The sequence below is a fragment of the Morone saxatilis genome, unplaced genomic scaffold, assembly GCF_004916995.1.
Source record: "Morone saxatilis isolate NCDOM2014 unplaced genomic scaffold, NCSU_SB_2.0 Contig7, whole genome shotgun sequence".
Lineage (NCBI taxonomy): Eukaryota > Metazoa > Chordata > Actinopteri > Moronidae > Morone > Morone saxatilis.
This window is the reverse complement of record NW_023340246.1, coordinates 21,117,081-21,137,285: the sequence shown is the minus strand read 5'-3', so window position 1 is coordinate 21,137,285 and position 20,205 is coordinate 21,117,081. Positions and strand designations below refer to the sequence as shown.

The 20,205-nt window shown below is 38.9% G+C and overlaps 1 protein-coding gene across 2 annotated transcripts in view; it reads left to right on the top strand.

The window, feature by feature from the left end:
* Positions 1-20,205, top strand: part of LOC118340238 (exostosin-1) — a 210,137-nt gene that overhangs the window by 170,410 nt on the left and 19,522 nt on the right. For both annotated transcript variants that reach the window (XM_035678098.1, XM_035678097.1), the window contains 3 exons: positions 5,145-5,277; positions 11,116-11,234; positions 12,060-12,155. In XM_035678098.1, coding sequence (XP_035533991.1) covers positions 5,145-5,277; positions 11,116-11,234; positions 12,060-12,155 — 348 coding nt within the window. The remainder of the gene's footprint in view (positions 1-5,144; positions 5,278-11,115; positions 11,235-12,059; positions 12,156-20,205) is intronic.

Sequence of the window (20,205 nt, the reverse complement as noted above, 5' to 3'; positions counted from 1 at the left end):
TTACAATGACCAGGTCAAAGGGTTTTATAGGTTCTTAAAAATTGCCATTACATGACGAAGGGATTATTTTCTGTATTATGTCTCCTGGTATTTAATTGCCAACTCTCACCTGCACCAGACAAGAAGTGACGTCTCAGTTTCCAAAACATCGATGAAAGAGACTCAAGACCCAAAGATGAAGTTGAATTAAAGCTGACATATAAAATTAAGATAAGGCAGGTTGCACTTGCCTGAAGCTCTCATACATTAAACCATTTAGGTGGATTGAAGTGATAGAAATGTATAACGAGGGTCATTCATTCTAAAGTCCACTAAAATACATTATGTTAACTAGGGATGTCAGGATACCAGAAATGTAGTAATCGATACCAGTACCAGTGAAATTTCATGATTCTATTCAATACCCAATTATTTTCATACGGACTGTCTGACAATCAATATCAGCCTACATGAGTTTAGCTCACGTATTAATTAACACAAAAACAGTCATCGTTATGGATTAGTCGTCCTCCTCCACTGCAGACGCAACCCCCTCATTTAAACCAAACCGATTATTTCCAACATGTGAGAACGCGTTGAGGCGGAGCTTCAGACTGAATGTGGACCCAGCTCTTAGCAGATCGCACGAGTCTAGAATCTTGAGAAAGTATTTGTTCATCTTAATAAAATAAACATTCCTCAAATTGCTGCATTTTTTCCTCTTAAAATCACAGTGAAAACAAGACCTCAGTGACACCCCCAAATGCCCAGTGCTAGCAGGGTATGAAATTAGACAGAAGCCCACTGACAGCCGTATACTGCTGGCCAGATGTGCTAAAAACTCTGAGCCAGCACGCCACCAGGCTAAATGGGTGAAATGAGGCGTTGTTGATAACTGTAGTGTCCCACATACTGCGAGCCTGACAGTTGGTGTCAGGAGGTGTGTGTGTGTGTGTGTGTGTGTGTATAAAGAGCTGGCTGTAAGTGCCAAGCCAATTCTCCACAGATCAGTAGCTCTGCAGTCAGAGAGAAAAAAGAAAAACAGAATGCCTAAAAAATGTGTTTTTCCAGACTTTGTTCTCTGTATCTGTGTTTATGAAAATGTAAAAATGTTAATATAATATTTTATTTAAATTAAATTAGTATTGTTTCTAAAGCATTTTTTTATTTTCAAATGGTTCACACCTTCACAATAAATTTCCTAGTTTGTGCTCATTTCAAGCAATCAATGAATTAGAATAACATAAACACATTTTAAATGAAAGATTAAAAATGTGGATTTTCAGATATGTGCTCCGTTTAAAAGCTGTAATGTATTTCCCCGTTTTTATGTCAAACTGTAATAATATATATAATATAAAATGGTACTTTATTCATCCTAAGGAGAAACTGCTGTCCAAAGAAGGAACGAGTGTAAATATCAAAAGTGCCAAAGATAAACTTTTAATAAATGGTCCAAGTATGAAAATATAAATAAAAGGATTAGGGCTGCACAATTAATCAAAATATGATTAAAATCACAATATGGCCAAGTGTAATATCCAAATCACAGATGCAAATGTGCGTTATAAAGAACTGTTCTGTAGTGCTGCAGAGACTGCAGGTACTATAGACATTAACAAACATCCCATTGTCATTATCATGAAAACTGTGATGTGAAAATGATCATTCCCACAGTAATCATGAATCATATGGCAGACAAAATATGCGAATATATGTATGTCCATGTTATTGTACGTATTGTGCCATTATTGCACATTATGTCCCATTATGTCTCTGTAATCCACAGAGAAACAGATTAAAGTGGTATAAATGTAATTCCAGTCACTTTATTGTGAGCAGTGTACAGATAAAAATGCCAGAGATGAGGCTTTAAAACCCCCAAACACTGTAGTTAGTATTCACACACTCATGCATAGCTTATCTCATGCTGACTCAATGAAGCGTGCTTCTGTGGCGTAAAAACACTTCTTTAGCACCAAGTAAATAAAGCCATCACACCTTCAGAGAGTCTGCTGGGGTTTGTCAGATGGGGGACCTGACTTTATTGCCTGAATTGGTGAAAAGTGGAGAGAAAGGGAATTAAATGAGAGTGGAGGAGGAGGAAAAGGAGGACAACAGAACTAGTTGTTGTGAGATTTTTCTCTTTTTTTTTTTTGCTCACTCCCACAAAAGCTTGTCATTCAGAATCTGGTGAGGCAGCCAGCAACATGATCATCCCTCTGCCAGTGTCAGTCACCACCTTTCAGCCCTTAATAATGGAATACAAATGCAGTATATTTGTGTGTGTCACTCTCACTTTGTATTTGTGTCTTTCACTCCTGACATAAGAGTGTGTGTGTGTGTGTGTGTGCATTTACTCAAGTATAAATTTGAAGTACTTGCACATTGAGTTCGTCAGTTTCAAGCTACTTTATTCTTCCACTCCACATTTATCTGCAGCCACTAGTCACTTTGCAAATTAAGATTTTACATACAAAGCATCTAAAGAACCTTATAAGTGGCATGGCGTACTGGTAGCTGCAGATCGCCTGCCGCCTTTGTATGAACAGCCTGCTGGTTAATATGGAAAGGAAAGGAAGCGGGCAGCAGTTCAGGGCGCTTCAGCCTTGTGTGTACCTGGCGTATTGGCTACAAAACTGCAGGTGAAAGGCGAATTATGACTTTGAAAGTCATTAGATTAGATTAGGTTACATAATGTAATGCCTACTTAAGTAAAAGTATAACCACAGGCTTGAAAAAAAAACCCCATAATGAATTAATTCCAGTAACATGAGCAGTAATTTGTTATCGCCAACCCTGATTATTGCTACTTAAAGCAGGAGTCCCAAACTCAAACTGTCTTGGGGCCACTGCAACGTTCGAGTACTACAAGAAAGCTCATTATTTCTGAAAATATTTCTGTTACTAACATCATATTTTCATTTTTATTTGCATTAGTTTTAGCATAACTGATCCTAAATGTCACTTGATAACTCGCTAATCCGCTCTGCCACTGTGCTTGCTGATAGAGGGAAGTTGTTGAACAAGCTCTTCTCTTCTGGAAGCAACATGCAGTCCTTCAGAAACCTACAGTGGATGGCTTTCCTGCTAACTCACCACCTAACTTACAAGCTCCAAAACCTGCACTTATTCTTATCAACCCTTTGCACACATTCTTAGGCAGCTTTGACCTTTGCCATTAGTTTAAAATTGTCTTATTTTAATTGTATATGAAGGGGTAGTTGAGGTTTGATTTTATTATATTTTTAACATCATGTTGTGGGCCACGAGGGAGGAGATTGAAGTGATTGAAATGGCCCCCAGACCGGCAGTTTGAGACCCCTGACGTAGGTCTGACTGAGGTTATATATATGAAACCCAGCTGCCATTAGATGTCACTCTAGAGCACCATCACCTCAGACACGCAACAGGCGCTACGACCGACCAGACGCCTTTGACAAAACATTTTACCTCGATAATCGTGAAATACAGTTGAAACTGGACAGACAACAAAATAAAACTCAACAAAACCGTCTTTGTTAGTCTTCCCAACAATCACCAACTCTGGTTTGGTAGAAATAAATCCTTAATTCCCTGTTGGATGAGAAAATAACCGCAAAACAGGCTGTTATGATTGCTATGTAATGTTAGCTAATCCCTTGGGGGACAAATGCTCCATCGAAGTCTGTCCACTAAAGGTTCTTGTTTTTCACGTATCTTGTGTTTTCTTGCCACTGACAGACTCAGATTGTTACTCTCAGTGTCTGACAACATTATTGAAAGGATCCCTACAGAGATAGACATAGATATTAATGTTTTTGATCTCACATATAACCTTTAAATAAAGGACTTTAATACTTCCACCACTGATGTGAACAGAGTCCTCAAAGAAACATCATACTTTAAAGCTTTTATAACTTATTAATTAACGCTATTGATTTAAAATGAACAGTAATACCTGAGTACAATTACAGGAAACTGATGACTTCCTTGTTGCTGAACTTTAGACGTGTGTGCGTTCAGGCCCAGCGGCAGGTTGAAGTTGTGTCATGGGTCTTCCTCTGAGGGCCCCTGAAGACTACAGTCAACCAACTAACCTGACCTTTGCTAACAAGCCAGATGGTCTGTATTAGCTAAATAACTAATGGACTCCTCATGTTGGGAGCAAGTTGATGCCCCAAATGAAGGAGTTCAAGTATCTCAGGTCTGTGGAGTCATTCGTCTTTGAGAGAGTTCCCAAAGCTCCAGCTGCTGCCAAACAGCTGGCTGTTTTTATTTCCAGGTATTAGTGCCTGTCTGGAGGGCTTGAATCAGCCGTATGATGTGTCCTCATGCTTCTAAAGCTAATTTATTGTTTCTGGATCCGACATATTGGTTAAAAATAGAAATATAACAGTGACTGAATTCATTTCCAGCTCGGTTTCTTCCTTAATTGGCTTTAAATACGACTTTAAATAAACACAATGGTTTTTAAAATGTTAACTTTAACTTAAAGGACCAGTGTGCTGGATTTAGTGACATCTAGCGGTGAATTGTAACTCCCTTGCTTCACCCTCCCCTTCCAAGCTCAAAGTAGAAACTATGGTGGCCACAAAATGCACAAATAACTGTGGCAATTCAACATGAATGCAGACTCTGTGGAAGTCAACCTGCGGTAGATATTACCGGCTCATTCTAAAGTAATAAAAACAGTTGTACGATTCTTATTTACAGGGAATTATACACAAATATATTCCATTTTCTGTCAGTAGATCCTCCTAAATGTTACACACTGGACCTTTAAGAAGCAGGAGATAGCAGTGCTGTTATACTATACTGAGTAGCCTATGTGTATGTATTGATACTCTGTGACGGACATCTGTAAGCCCACTCAGTTAAACTTGGGAAGCTGAGTGTATGAAATAGGAAGAAAAGGAAATTATTTAACTAATCACATCTTTGTCTTTATTTTCCTCTTGTCACACCTTTTATATCTTCACTCCTCCACCTCATACCTTCTCTCTCCTCTTTCTCACTTGCATGTCATTCTGTTTTCTCCCCTTTTGCCTCCTTTTTTGTATTTTGCTCTTTTATTCTTTTGAATTCATATAATTTTTTTACATTAAATCTTTCTTCCTTCCCTGTCTCCTCACATGCTTTCCTCTCCACATCTCCCTTTCGCTTCCTCTGTCTCTTCCGTCCAGATCATCCAGGACCGAGTGGACTCCCATGTGTCCAGAAACCGTTTGTTGTGGAACTCCCTACCTGGTGGTCTCTATGCACTCCCCCAGTACTCAACTGACCCTGCCCAGTTCCCTTTTTACTATGCCATACTGGGTAAGTGCTGATGTGAAAGCTAGACCAAGGTTTGAATTTACTGTACATCACTTCTCATTTCCTTTAGTGAGAGCAGTTTGACTCTAGTGCTTTGGCCCATTTATCAACAGGGTCAACAGTTGGAGCTGCACCAGTGGCAGTGACACACAGCTCACAGAGGCAATTAGGGTACATTAAAACCTGTGGTGCCCGATTGCCACAAAAGTCGCACTCCTCTGAGTCGTAGCTCAGTTAAATTTAAACATGCAGACATTATATACATATTATTAGATCCAGTTATGACTTGCACTTCCAGATGATATCATTATCTCTTCCATCGCAAATAAATGTCAAGAAATTTGCTTAGAAATCTTAATAACATACTACATACATATAATTAAAAGCCCATGATTTCATATTTTAAAGTTTGTAAGAAAGTAGTCAAGTGAATATCTGTATATCCAGGGATACATTGCAAACAGAAACAGGGCTAACTCAGCTAATGTCATGTAACGTTACTGTTGGTGGAAGTTAGCTTCTTTTCATCATCCATCTTGAAACTGTCCTCCATTTGTCTCCAAGGTTGTGTTCACTGGCTGCTGAGCCCGGTTCAGCTGGTTCAGAAGTGTTTTAGTCGACTTCACTGCCATCCAGCGTGACACTCCCCTCCGTTAACTGTCACTCTTCTCTCCTTCCATTACAATTAGTTTTGTGGTTTATAATCATTTTGTGACTGAGAAGTTTACAGCCAAATGGGAAAAATCTAGTCTACTACATTCCCTTATTTTCACCTCGTCTTCAGTACTAAGAGATTGCAGTGGTGCTCCTACACTGCTCTTGCCAGAGCTCACCTGTCAATCAGGTTTTTTGTCGAAGTTCCAGAGTTTTTTTCAATTTATTCCAAGTGAGCTGTCCCTTCTGCCAGTTAGAGCTTGCCTGGAAGCTGTTGCTGGATGTTAGTTGCACTGACAGGACTTATCAGAGACCAGGGGCTGGATGCTGGTTGTTTAAAACAGCAAAACATACAGTAAAGGCAGCACCTCATGATAGAGAATGCACTTCTTAACTGAACTGTAATTAAAATAAGAAAAATGCACAATAATATATGTAAAAATATATATGTTGCAGCTGCAGGCGAGGAACAGGGTATATGTGGGTGTGTATAGATATGCATGCAGACTGCAGTGATTCTCCACAAACTGAGGCTGTAACTCAGATCGATGTTTGTCTTTCTCCAAGGAATTGTGGACACAAGGGTTAGAAGGAGGAAGGAAGGGAGGGATCGAGGGATAGAAGAGAAGTCGGGGCAGTTTACTTTATGCCACCGCAGTAAATCACTATTTTAGCTGCTGCCATCTCCCGCTGCTCGGGGAATAACTTGCCGTCAATGCCATGTCTGTACGTCGGTCTCACTCTGCTACCTCCCCGTAACTTTTGATGGCGAAGCAGTTGCAACTTCGGCCCGGTAGTTTGAAAAAGTTTGACCTACGGCTCAGGCGTAGTGGCCTCAGGAGCTGTACGAATATCCTGATCTAACATCTTTACTTTAGTTGTGCCGTTACATCGGCTGTGGAGCTACTTTAAGCTGTGTGAGTGTGTTACCTTTCCATTCCAGACATTAGAAATGTATAATTTAAATATGTGCCTCTAGTTCTTTCTGTGTAGGAACAAGATAAGAGTTGCAATGCAAGCGTTTCTTATATGATCGACTGGAGCCAAATATTTATACTTTACTGTTAAGTAATGATAGATAAAGCCCCGCATTTATATGACATTTTGTGCGTGGACTGTACAGGATGAGATGCACCAGTGGTGGACTCCGGCTGTTTGAGGTGCAGGAGTGAAAAGAGCACCAGTGTGCAGAAAGCTGTGATGCATGCAGGAGGGGGCAGTCGAGATGCACTATACCCGCCAATAAAACGTGTCTCCAGTTGAAACATTGAAACCTGATTTAATGTAAATAATTTGTTTTTTTTTCGTGTCTTTCTTCTTTTCAGATTTAAAATTTGTGTGCTGCACAGATCACAATGTTCGGCTCGTTGAGGGCAATTGTGCCAGTACCTTTGGAAGGCGTAATTGTTGCTAAAGTTGTAAAATAGCTCACTTTTTTTGCCCCCATAGCAGGAAGTCTTTGAACTTTGTAATAGTTTGAATCAGAAACCTCACTTATTTTAAAAGGGTCACCACATTTTGAACTGATTTAATGAGTTTGACGTTGGTCGCAGTGACTTTTAGAGTGTACACTGTTTATTTAGTTATAATAAAACTGTGTTTACCACCTTGCAAGGATTGCTAATTTATTTATTAGTCTTAGACAGTTTTGAACGACCCAAAGTCACCATTAGTCTTGAACTATGAAGTTAAGAGCCTTGAAACTTCATGGGTCAGAGATTAAAACCTCCTTTCTGTGTCTCTGGCCAAGGTCCAGAAACACTATTTACCTCTTTTTACATTCATGATGCTGAAACATTTAAAATATTTCTTTTCACTATCCTCCTCCGTTTATGTCTATTTCAAATCACCGATGCACATAATGAAATGCATTTCGACTGCATGTTGAAGGTTTTACATTCACTACAGCCGTCGGTTAGAATATGACATGTCCAAGGCCAGACCTGAAAATGTTTGTGCATTTTTGTTGTGCTTTCTGAGCAAAGCAAACTAATATATTAATAATTAGTGTGCTGTCTGTTACAAAAAAACACGCACACTGTTTATATCTCGCACACTTTTATTATTGTATTATTAATATATTGATTGGGCACGTATGGTAAAAGCAGCTTCATCCATTAATTGTAGAGGTTCGATCAGCGGCTCCTCCGTATCCTTGAGCAACAAATTGAACCCCAAAATGTCTCCAGATGTGTTGAAATGCATGAGGAAATGTAAGCATCTGCCAGATGGAATATACACCTGCCACATACATATTGAGGTCACCTGTGCAGTCACAGTTGGCAGTATTTCACCATAAAAGCCCTTTCCCCCCCCTAATATTCTGATTCTGGTTTAATGACACCATTAGAGGCAATAGAGTGAAGGGTAATAACATATTGACACTCACAAAAATACAGGAAAGCTTTCCACTCGCCAGCTTTCACTGAAAAGAAACCGCTCTTTCGATGCCGTCTTGATAGCCCTTCACAGGCAGTTTAAGATCCATTCACACATTGATTCATGTGACTCTTAACAGCTCTCACATGACAGCCGGGTGGACTAATGACCCCCATGTGACCTCGTCCGCTCTCAAGGTGTGAAAGACCCCTCAGAGGTTAAATACAGATCAAATGTCAATCCACTCAATCTGGACTGAAGGAGCTTTGCAAACGGGAGACAAAACATGTTCAAGAGTCTAAAGACCCAGTTTCCTTTTACTTAGAACCTGAAGACAGGCAGACCTAGAAGGGTAAAAAACTTCAGTTTGGTGTCAAATGCTGACAAATTTAACACGTTAATTTAGAATAATTCTGAAAAATAACATGTTTAAATAAATAAATGAACATAAATGAAATAAGATTTATTACAAACTATTTTATAAGCACAAAACTTCATTGTGCTTATAAAATAGTGAATATGATTTTACATCGGTCAGAATCTGCAGTATTGTGCCATAGTTTTGTACCTGAACTCGGCCTAAACCCAGCAGGTTGTGTCGGGTCCAATCGGGTTCAGGCAGAGAATCCAAACTCTACATATGGGGCTTTTCCAAGCAAATATTGATTGTTTGCAATTAAATCAACTTATATTTATGGCCTTAAACTGTCCATGCCACCTTCTGGCCACCATTTCTCTAGATCCGCCCCTGGTAGTAGTCGAAATTACACAAAATACTTCTTATTAATGGGTAAAGCTCTAAAAAATGCCAAATCCCACAATGCAGTCTTTTTTTAGACGACAAGTTCTAGCATCAGTCATTTTATCATTCATTATTTATGTATCATCTTGAAACCACTTTGTTCCAACTGGCAGAACACATCGTTCTGTTTGCAGTGATACAAAAAAATTTATGTAATTTGATAAGAATCAAGGTGGCGGGGCTCTTTCCAGGAAAGCGCAGATGAAACAGAAGGGCTGAGCCTCTCTCTGTGACCCCCGCAAGGGCAGACCTTGTGCTTCCATAAATACCGCTAAGCCCACCTGAGATGGCTGGTCAGGGGGCCCGGTGTCAGAGAGATGGATAGAGCAACACTAAAGAGCACTCTGGCTCCACTTATCCATGAGGATGTGTATTCCCATATTCCCACACCCACCCAACACTTGGCATGCCATGTGCCTGCGATCCTGGCCGTCCGCATTGGTTGTGAATACTACCTGTGTGTCTGTGTGTGTTCCCATATCTGCCCCACTTTAACTGTTCTGTGTCTTCAATTTTGCACATACAGGCAAACTTTTTAAAAGTATAGGTTTGTTTGAAGTGTTAAAGTACCACCTGATGCTACTGTAAGCTGTGTTAGCTTTCCACGGTGCATCCTGCTTTGGCTCACACACTCTCTCACACATGTTTGCAGCTGTTGCCCAATATCTCCACAATCCTCCTTCAACTGGGTTTAAAGCTGCACAGGACCAGGAAGAACATAACTTTACTATGAAGAATGAGGCTTCATTGATCACAAAACAGAGGAATAACAGTGTCTATGTGATATATACCTATGGGAGCTCTCTTTAGAAGATGTATCAGATAAATATGCACATGTGCTTTGCTACTAGCTGTTTCTGTGGAGGAAAAGTAGGAAGTTATGACATGAAAAGTTATAAGTAGTTAAAAAATCCTCCCTTTAGGTGCACTTACATTACATTTTGTATCTGGATTGTACAGGATTTTTATTCACTATACCTGCCAATAAAATGTGTCTCTAGTTGAAACTTTAATGTATTTATTTAATAAATGTAACTATGCTGTTTTTGTTTGTTTTTTTAGATTGTAAGCTCTCAGTTTGTGCAGATTCAGTGACAGTTGTAGTCACAATATCACAACCTTTGTCTCGTGCACTCATCAACATTTACTTTACTTTTTGTATGACACAAAGATGCAGCTTCTGTGCTGCTTTTTGTGAGCTCCTCTGTCATCTAAATTCAGTGATTGCACACTAATCACATTCCTTTTACACTGATTATGAACATAACACTGTTTACAGAATCACAACAGTGTCAGTGTCACCTTAATCTGATTATAATAAAACTGTTAGTGTGCATAAAAACACACTGAGCGGTGTTAATGTCACATAACATTGGTTTAGGTTTTGCATTCTCTTATTAAAGATAGAAGAACACGAATGGATTCATTCATTATGGAACAGAAAACGTATTCGGAAAATAAAATCCAACCGTAGACGCCAATGCTTTATAATATTGATAGATTTCTTTGGCACAGGCTGCCACAGGGGGAATCAATTTCTTCAACCCCATTTACTCATTGTAGCGTATGCTGGGGATCATTTATCGAAGGTAGTAATTTAAAGTTTGGTTCCGCTTCATAATTTCTCTTTTTGTCCTGTTTGGTTCATTTCTTTGCTTCAATAAAACCAAACTAACAAGAGCTGTTTTATTGTGAGGTTGTAAAAAAAATACAATTACTCCTTTATAGGAACAAATCAGCATGATTCACTAAAAGAGACACTGAGAGCAAACTGCTCACTCTTGGATTAGACATGTTTACTCATGCTCAGTCATGGGGACTGGGGGTATGTATCCTGTCACAGAGATTGATGACGGGTGCAGCACAGAGCAGCCTGTGTCCACTTAACCATTATGGAGCTTTATGGAGAGCTACATCTGCACAAATCTGTATTTAAAAAACCTAAATAGAGTTTACCCATGACAACTGTTTCTGAACTGTGTGTGTGTGTGTGTGTGTGTGTCCAGGTAAGAGCCCCTCGCAGCAGTTCACAGCTGTGATCCATACAGTTACTCCTCTGCAGTCCCAGATCTCCCCTGTGGTCAAGCTCATCATCGCTGTAGCCAAGTCCAAGTTCTGTGCACAGGTGGGAAGCGTGTCTACATCTCTGTGATCTGGCGCAGCTGCAACGAAGGGAATATAGCCCAACACAAAGCAAAGTATACACGATAAAGTGAAGAGGAGTCTTTCATCACCTGTAACATGTCTCATGCTTAAGTTCTTCCCCTGCTTCTTCTCCTGTTTGCTTCTTCGTCTTTCAACGACAGCACCAAACAGTAACAGCATGTCTAGAAAGTCAAAAACTTTCAAAACTTTTTCAAAACATGCATAAATAATTTACCCAATCCAAAAACAGTCATATTTTCTTCCTGTTAATGATATTATTATTCTCTGAATATGAGGTGTGCCTAGTAATATTCATTATTACATATTGCGACTTTTTCATAACATAAGGACTTTTTTTTTGGCTAAACATTTCAACTTTATCTTTTATAGTATAAAAGTTTTGGCCTTTATACTCTGCCATACTGCTAACATTATGTATTTTTAATTGAACTAACATGCTTTTATCTGTGCAATCCATTATAAAATGATCACAAAAGAGAACTTGAAGCAAGGTGAAGGCATGAGGCAGAACGGCTCAAAAAGGTTGTATGAGTAGAGCGGCTCCTTATATAACAATGAGCTTTATATGAGAGATAAACAACCAATTAAGAGTTAAATACAAATAGTCTCCTTGGAACAATAATGTGTCTGATATGTTTTTCCACATTAAAATACTTATATAATAATTAATATAATAATTATAAATTTCAAACATCCAACAGTAGAAACACAGATTTTTTAAATGAATGTATAATGAAGTTGATGGTTAATATTAACCTGACTCCATGTGCTTTTCCCTGTACAGATTGTGGTTTTATGGAACTGCGACAAGCCTTTACCTCCTAGGAACAAGTGGCCCTCCACCAGCGTGCCTCTCACTGTCATTGAAGGACAGACCAAGGTAACAGCTGCTGGCTTTTTGCATCCATTATGTATCAAAAGATTCTTTGTTGCTTTGCAGTGAAAACATTTATCTCGACTTTATAAAAACTCAAAAGTAGTCTGGCTGGTTTGTTGGCCGTCTACACCAGAAATCCAAGCATGACCCTTTAGCTTTAGATACCACAAAGCTACACTTTAAGAAAAGAAAAGGAAGGATGGAAACATGCCATCAGGAACACGTAGGTCATTTAGCATTAGCAGAGTTCCCACACCTCCTGGAATATCTGGAAAACCTGGGAATTTAGAGACTAGTTTTCCATTCATGGAAACACCTGGAAATTGATTTAAAATGACCAAAGATCCTGGATGTATAATAAGTTCTCCTGGAAAATTTTAATTGTACTTTAACCCCTCACTTGTTAATTTTACCTGCAATTAACACTTACACTTTACGTATAGGCTAATAGGTATGAATTTTCTTTTAAATAATTTAAATTCAGTTTGATTTGAACTGTTATTTCTGCTAAAATAAGCTAACGCAGAGCGAGTGCTGTCCTGTATTGTCAGAAAAACATGAAAGACATATTCCAGGAAAAAAATCCTGGAAAATGTCCTGAAAGGAATTGATGTTCTAGTATTTAATTCTCAGCTAAATCTTTTCCAGTTTCCTAAGTAAACGTCAGACTTTTAGCATGTTCCTGCGACTGTCATAGAAATAGTCTGAGTTTAAATTGAAGAAGGTTTGTGTGCTGATAAATTGCTGGGAACAAAGCCCAGTCCAATGAGATGAAGAATAAACATAAAAGCCTCCAGCACATTAATAATCAGATAATTGGGTAAGAAGAAAAGAGAGTGTGACAGCATGAGCCCGATCACCTTCAGCCTTTAGCTTTGAGGTAAGAATAGTCTGAATGTCTCCCGAGGATTCACCCACACCCATCAGGAGGTAAAACACACAGAGTCTGCAGTTAGGAGTTAAGATAAATCCACAAAATCTTGAATTAAAACCTCAGTGTCGCCAAAAGAAATTGCTCAAACGATCCTGTGATGTGCATTTAGAGTCGTGCAGTAACCTCTGGGAGGAATCATCCACCATTCACAGCTTCACTTCATGATAAATGAGTCAGGAAATTAAGCAAACACTCTTGAGGATGCCAGATGTTCAGACCCTTGCGTGCTGTCATTATATGAAAACCCAGAGAAAAACAAGAGTGGACCCTGATTAAGGCTCAGTGAGGCTGAAATGTATCAGTCGGTTTTACCTTCACTGTCACTGGAAATGAAGTGCTTGTATTTGCTGTAGTGCTGTGTGACTCTCAGACTCTCTCCGGCATTTATTAACCTTGTTGTAAGCACTCAGTCCATTGAGCGTGTTTGATTGTTTGCTGCAGACAATCATAAATACACAGTCTTTTATTCAGTTGTTTTCGTATAAGTGCCCTGGTCCTGGTTTTCTAAAGGTCTGTGAATATTGTTGTTGTTCAAGCCTGATAGTTTTACTTCAGTTCCAGTGGACAGCGTATGTGTACGAGCTACTCGGCATGGTTAATAGACCTTTTTCACAGCAGCCATTTTGACATTAAAATAGTAGGGTAAACACAGATGTTGGTATATTGGCTGCATTAGTGAGTTCATGGATCTGTCCGTGATAACAGTTGTGTTGTTGGCTGTACAGGTAATATTTGTTAATGAATATGTAAGTGTGCTTTATATGTTTGTGCCTTCATTGTAAATATAGGAAGAGAAAGTGTTCAGTGATTAAATGTGTGACTAAACGGCACAGTAAGAGGTTAAATGACCTGTAACTTTAAACCCACTCGCTCTCATTGTAATGTGGAATTAACATTTATTTGTAGTTTATTGTTTCCTAGTGTGAGAACTTGACAAATAGAGCTCTCTTAGTTCATCATTAAGGCTTGTAACGTGACATTGTGTCACAATCTGCCTCATTATGTTATAAACAGCCTGAACCCAGTGTGAATCTATCTAATAAATGATTACATATCATGGTGGCTCTTACAAACTGTGGGAGTTGCACTTTTTTATGGATTACATTTTGAATAAGATGATGTGAGAGTCCAGTCCAAAGACCATTACAGTTGTCAACCCTGTAACAACACATTATGTAATAACTCCGCTGTCCACTTTATTCTCTTATATGTATCTGATGTTGAATCGAGACCCTGTGGACAGAATTTATAGGACTTTAATTGTAAGTAATGTAATTTGTAGTGTAGTTTCGAGTTGATTTTATGTTCTTTAGCCTTCCAGTAAAGTACAAGAAACCTCTGAGAGAAGAAACTGAGAGGCCTCCTCAAACTTTTTTCTTGAATCTCCATCAGAAAGTCCCACAGTTGTGAGTTTTGTTAAATTTAAAAACGTGGCAGCATACTGTATAGAAAATACAGGCTCTTCACTGGTATAGTCAGGCGGATTTCAAAGGCCCTGATTACCCTCACAGGTGTTTTCAATTATTTTAGCTAATTTAACATCTCCACAGGAGTGAGTGTGTGTGTGTGTGTGTGTGTGTGTTTGACTGTCTTCACACCTGTTCGGATGTAAAAATTCACACTTTCTCTTTTTTCCCCCCCCAAATCAGTCTGAGAAGAGGTTGGACTGTTCAAAATGAGAAACACCTGTGTCTTTATTGGCTCCCTTACTGTTCTCACGGTGTTCTCACGGTGAAACTTTTGACATTTATAGTAGCAGCATTTCATTTTTGGGTGGTGTGCCACCATCTGGTTGTAGCCTGTTGCCAAGCAGCACCACTGGGGGTGCAATGCCCGCACATTACGCGCCCCTCCATCTCCTAATATTCATTTAATGTTAAAAAAACAAAGAATTAGTGTCCACTGCAGTGTGTGGGAAGCTATTGAGAGTGAAAATATTAGAGTAAACACGGAAGTGGCCAATGATGTAATTATGGTTCAGTTCCATTCGGGTCAAACAGGCTGCTGCCATAGTGCATGATGGCTCACTGGAAGGGCTCTGCTGCACTAAGAGGAGCTTTAATTAGTATCATTGGCAACATCGTGTTTATTATTGATAAAGTTTCACATGTACAAACATTGCATTACATTGCACAAGTATAAGGACACATTAACAAATTACCACCAACATTAAACAATTAGACATAACAAAAATTAGAACATACAGATAAATATAAATACAATATATATAATAAGATTGCAAAATAAAAGACAATGAAAACAAAACAAAACAAAATACGACACGGACAAAATCATCATCATCAATCAATCACTTCACCTCGTGGGGCATTATCCCTTCCATGAACGCTATCTCAGTAGCATACAATGTAAATAATTCAAACAGCTATAAAGAGGCCTTTCTCAGAATGATATAGAAGTATTGTGCAGTTTATTAGATAATGTTATTTCCTGTGGTAATGTAATGCTAATGCAGTGCTATTTCAGGTTTAAATAGACTCTCGATTGGGAGATTGAAGCGACACGAGTTTTGATTGTCAGCTATTAGACTCAAACAGGAGTGTGACTATGTTGGGATTGTTCTCATCTGCAGTATCACCAATAATGTTTTTGTCCTTGTTAAACTCACAGCTGTTACGTAATATCTCAGACAGAGGCTAGAATTGTCTCGTTTTTTTAATTCTACTCATTTTCACACCAATTTAAACAATCGAGCTCCACCCTCTCACACTCATTCACTCAACCTCTCTCTCTCTCTTTAATCCTGATGCTTTGTGGTCTAATTGCTTCAGTTTGTTTGTATGTAAATGTTTCCCCCTTGAAATACAAGAACAATGTTTCCACTGGTGACAATAAAACGTGTCCCAGAGGTGTGTGCGTGTTGGTATCCAGCAGTGTCTATGGTCCTATAATTAGTCATGTGCTATATTGTCGTGCAGCCCAGACAGATGCTCTTCAGTGTGTTTCCTTCCAAGCGCTCGCTGTGTTTGTTCCCACTATAATAACTACACACAGAAAGTTTGTGGTTTGCCTCGACAGAGCGCAGCAGCAGAGTAATTTGCTGTTGGTTATGAGTGTGTGTACTCTGTAATGCTGAGTGGATACACTCCATCAGCAAGCTTTTACTTTCTCTCTCTTTCTCTTTCCTGTGTTTGCTCCCACTCTTTTTCTAAGTCCGATCTTATAAATCACCTTTTCATAAAATATCTGCTCTTTAACTCATTTTATCAATATGCCTGCAAGCAGGGTCCAAAATTAGCACCCGCCAAGCGCCAGATGGAACAGAAATTTGGGGTTTGGCGGAAAAATAATTTGGGGTCACCCGCCAGGTGACACTGACAAAACCAAAGACATGATAATTGATTTTGGAAAACATGCCAGCACACATGGAGTCACATCCATCAAGGGTCAGACAGTGGAATGTGTGCAGCAATTTTTGATTAAATATTAAACTTGGAAGAAAATTGTGAAGCGGTGTGCAATGAAGGGCGCCAGCGTTTGTTTCTCTTTGAGGAAACTATCCTATTTCCACACAGACAAAACCACGATGGCCTTGTTTTAACATGCTTTTATTAATACATTTTATCTTTTTCTTTGGTCTCACGGTTTGGAAACTTTTGCCAAAAGATCAGAAGCTCCCAGCATCAAATTGTTAAATGGTCTTGTAGGCTGAAACAGCAGACACCCTTTGCACTGTGAGCTTCAGCTTCTTCGTCTTGTTTGTCTATTGTCTGAGTTGTTTATTGATGAAATATGGGAACAAATAAAGTAACCATACTAGGTGGCCGGTAAAATAATTTGGAATCACAGCGTAGGGACGAGTTTCCCACCAGTCCTCTTAAATAAAGGACAAAAATGGGTTGCTTGTACTTGGTTAAAAAGTATACTTGATTACATGTGGAGTCATTCATTCAGGAGTTGGGTAAAGTTTAATCTACAGCAATGCATCATATTTTATGTTATAGTATCATATGTTTATAGTGCATGCATCCTGTGAGAACCACCAAGTCGGTTTTTCAATTGTTTATTTTGCTTAGAAAGTAGGAGAATTTTCTAAATAAAATGTCTCATTCTAAGGTAACAAAAACACGACTCCTATATTCAGGTGATTATACACTAATGAAAACATACCTATGAATTTTACATTCCATTTCTGCCAACAGATCCTCCTAAATGTTACACACTGGAACTTTAAGTAAATGCACTACATTCAACTACTGCAGTATACACAGCATATAATTAAGTTCACAGTGGAAAGCATTTCCAAAGAAAAGAGGCATAACTTTATTATAAGCTGACTGATTTGGAGACACTTTGGGATTCTGTCAGGCCGTGGCCCCTTTAATGATTCAGAATTGTACAAGTTTAAATTATTTACCAGCCAATTAATCACACAGGGTGTGTGTGTGGGGCATACAGTTAGTATGAATGGTTGATCAAATGAATCTGGTTGCTATAAGTGAAGTTCTGCTTGCTAAGCATTTACAACCCACACATCAATATTATAAAAGGAGTGACCTATGGACTATCACTGTTAATATGTCGACTATATCTCCCCTCCATCAATCACCCCCACACCGTGAATTTTATATTGATAAGTTAATCTTCAACATTGATCCTGACTCCTTGGGTATGCATTTAAATTATACCAGGAGCATAAAAGTGAAGAGTTCAAAGGTCAAGTAGGACCTAATGTTGAAACCTGATTGAACAGAAGGTCAGGACAGCAGATTTAGAGTGGAATTGATGATCTTGTTTTGACCTGAAAATATCCTTTAGTTTATTATTTTCATAGGTTTTATGAGAGTTGCCTGGTTACACATCCAGCAGACACAGAGCAACGTTGTTGTTAATGACAAGTAAAGTGGCTGTCCAAAGTTTATGATAGTTTTGCAGATAGCTATGTGAGCTTCTACTTTTCACTGTAACTTACAGACATCTAGATATATCCGTGACACAAAGTCAGGCCTGATCTCCAAAGATTTCCTTTGGAGTAGCAGGAGGCAATGCAAATATAAAGAGAGGAAATGGGTGGAAGGAGAGCGACAAAGATAAGGTTCAGACCATTGAACTGCCAGTGATCTCAGTGGGACCTAATCTCTGTCCAGAGGCAGAAAGCCATTGACACCAGCTGGAGGGAGGCAGGGGGTGTCACTCAGACAGGTACAGACAGACACGATGCAGTACAGGTGTGTTCAGACATTATGAGGTTTTAAAGGCCTGTGCCGATACTGATGCTTACTGGACTGCAACTGTTGATGGGCAATATTTTAAGTCAGTAATGAGGTAGTGAATACGTGACCATTTTTGGGCCAAAAGATGTATTTTTTATAGTATTGTCAAATTTAATAAGCACCTAGCGCAGTGTTTAATCCATGATAAGGCACAACTGTCTGAGTCTATCAAAACCAGGAGGAAAATCATAATAAGACTAAGAGTCCATACAGCTCCGTGAGCAGAGGAACTTGCTTTGAGCTAACTGCTAACGTCAGTATACTAACGTGCTCATTTGACTGTGCTAACATGCTAATGTTAAGTGGGTATAATGTGTATCATTCTGAGCCAGAGCATGTAGAGAAGTTGGTCCACTAATTGCAGGGTTGATGGTTCAATCCCCAGCTCTACCTGTCCACATGTCTAAGCATGAATGTCTGAACCAGATTTTGCACGAATCCATCAAGTATATATTGAGATATTTAATTGGATAAGTGAAAACTTTGGCCTGCCAGTGGCACCAGAGGAAAATTCATGAGATCACCAAAGTCATTAGGATTCATCCTCTGGTGATGAAAGACTAAATATTGGCTCTTACCTTAACTCGAACTTAATGTCTGTCTTCACTAAGAGTCAGCCAGAAATCTCTGCGTGATCTTGGGCTCAGATTTAAATTTCACATCAAATCGGTTCTTCTTCATCTGTTTACTATAATTGAAAAATATTGCTATAATCTGTTATCATGCAACACAGACCTGGAATAACCTTCCAGTTGATATTAGGAAAGATCATGCTCTTGGGCACCTTATAACTCACCTGGTAGAGCTGGAGCCCCATGTACCAAGGCTAAGTCCTTGTGGCCATGGATTTAAATCCGATCTGTGGCCCTTTGCTGTGTGTCATCCCCTCTCTCTCTCTCTCGCCCCCATTTCAGTAATGGTAAAATAATGTATCTATTAGCTTGTAAATAGCCTTCATTTTTATTGTTTTTGCATGAGTTTTCTTTTTCAATTTTTAAACTGGAAATCTTTTGTCTGTTGCACTCTGAATTACAAATAAAGTTGCATTGGTCTAATATATTAGCACACCAGCAAACCTGTAAGACAGTGTGTGCAATGTGCATGTGATTGTGCATATGTTTCCTCTTACTCATGCAAATCTTTGATATTGTGAATTTATTACATTCAGACCATTAGTCCAGGATGAATGCGGTTGATTATCAGGCTAATTTACTACAGCCAATTACACTGTGATGGTGGTTTTCATAAGAAAGCTGAGAGACTGTTCCACTACTCTGAACACTATCCTGACTAAACTAATTACCTGCCTGCTCGTTACAGGGCATCCATCCAAATAAAATGCACTTTCTCACTTTAAGCAGTGATTTAATGTCGTTTTTTTATGAGGCACTCTGAAATAATTTGAAGAATTTAGGGGATTTATGTTCAAATTCGTTTGATGTTACGCTTAATTTCTTGATGAATTTGTACTGACTCATTAAGCTGAGATGGAAGTAGACATTAACCTTGCAGATATTTGTGGTCTTACTTTCCAAAATAAGCCTCTTAATATTACCCCTGGGGCTGTAAATCCAATCTGCTTTATTTCAGATAGTAAATCCATGTTAAGCGTCACCACAGTGATGCTAGTTAACATGAAAGTTCATTTCAGTCATATAAAATCTTAGCTGACCAAGATAAAAGCATAGAAAAATATTACATTACATAGACATTTTTCTCCAACTTTAGGCAGAGATAATCAGGCTGACTGAGCTACAGGTAAAACATGTATAATCTGGTTATACTGAAGTACATCATTTACTGTAGGATGTGTGCTTAACTTAGGAATCACCTTGTCTAGGGGTATGATTCTTGCTTTGGTGCGAGAGGTCCCGGGTTCAATTCCCGG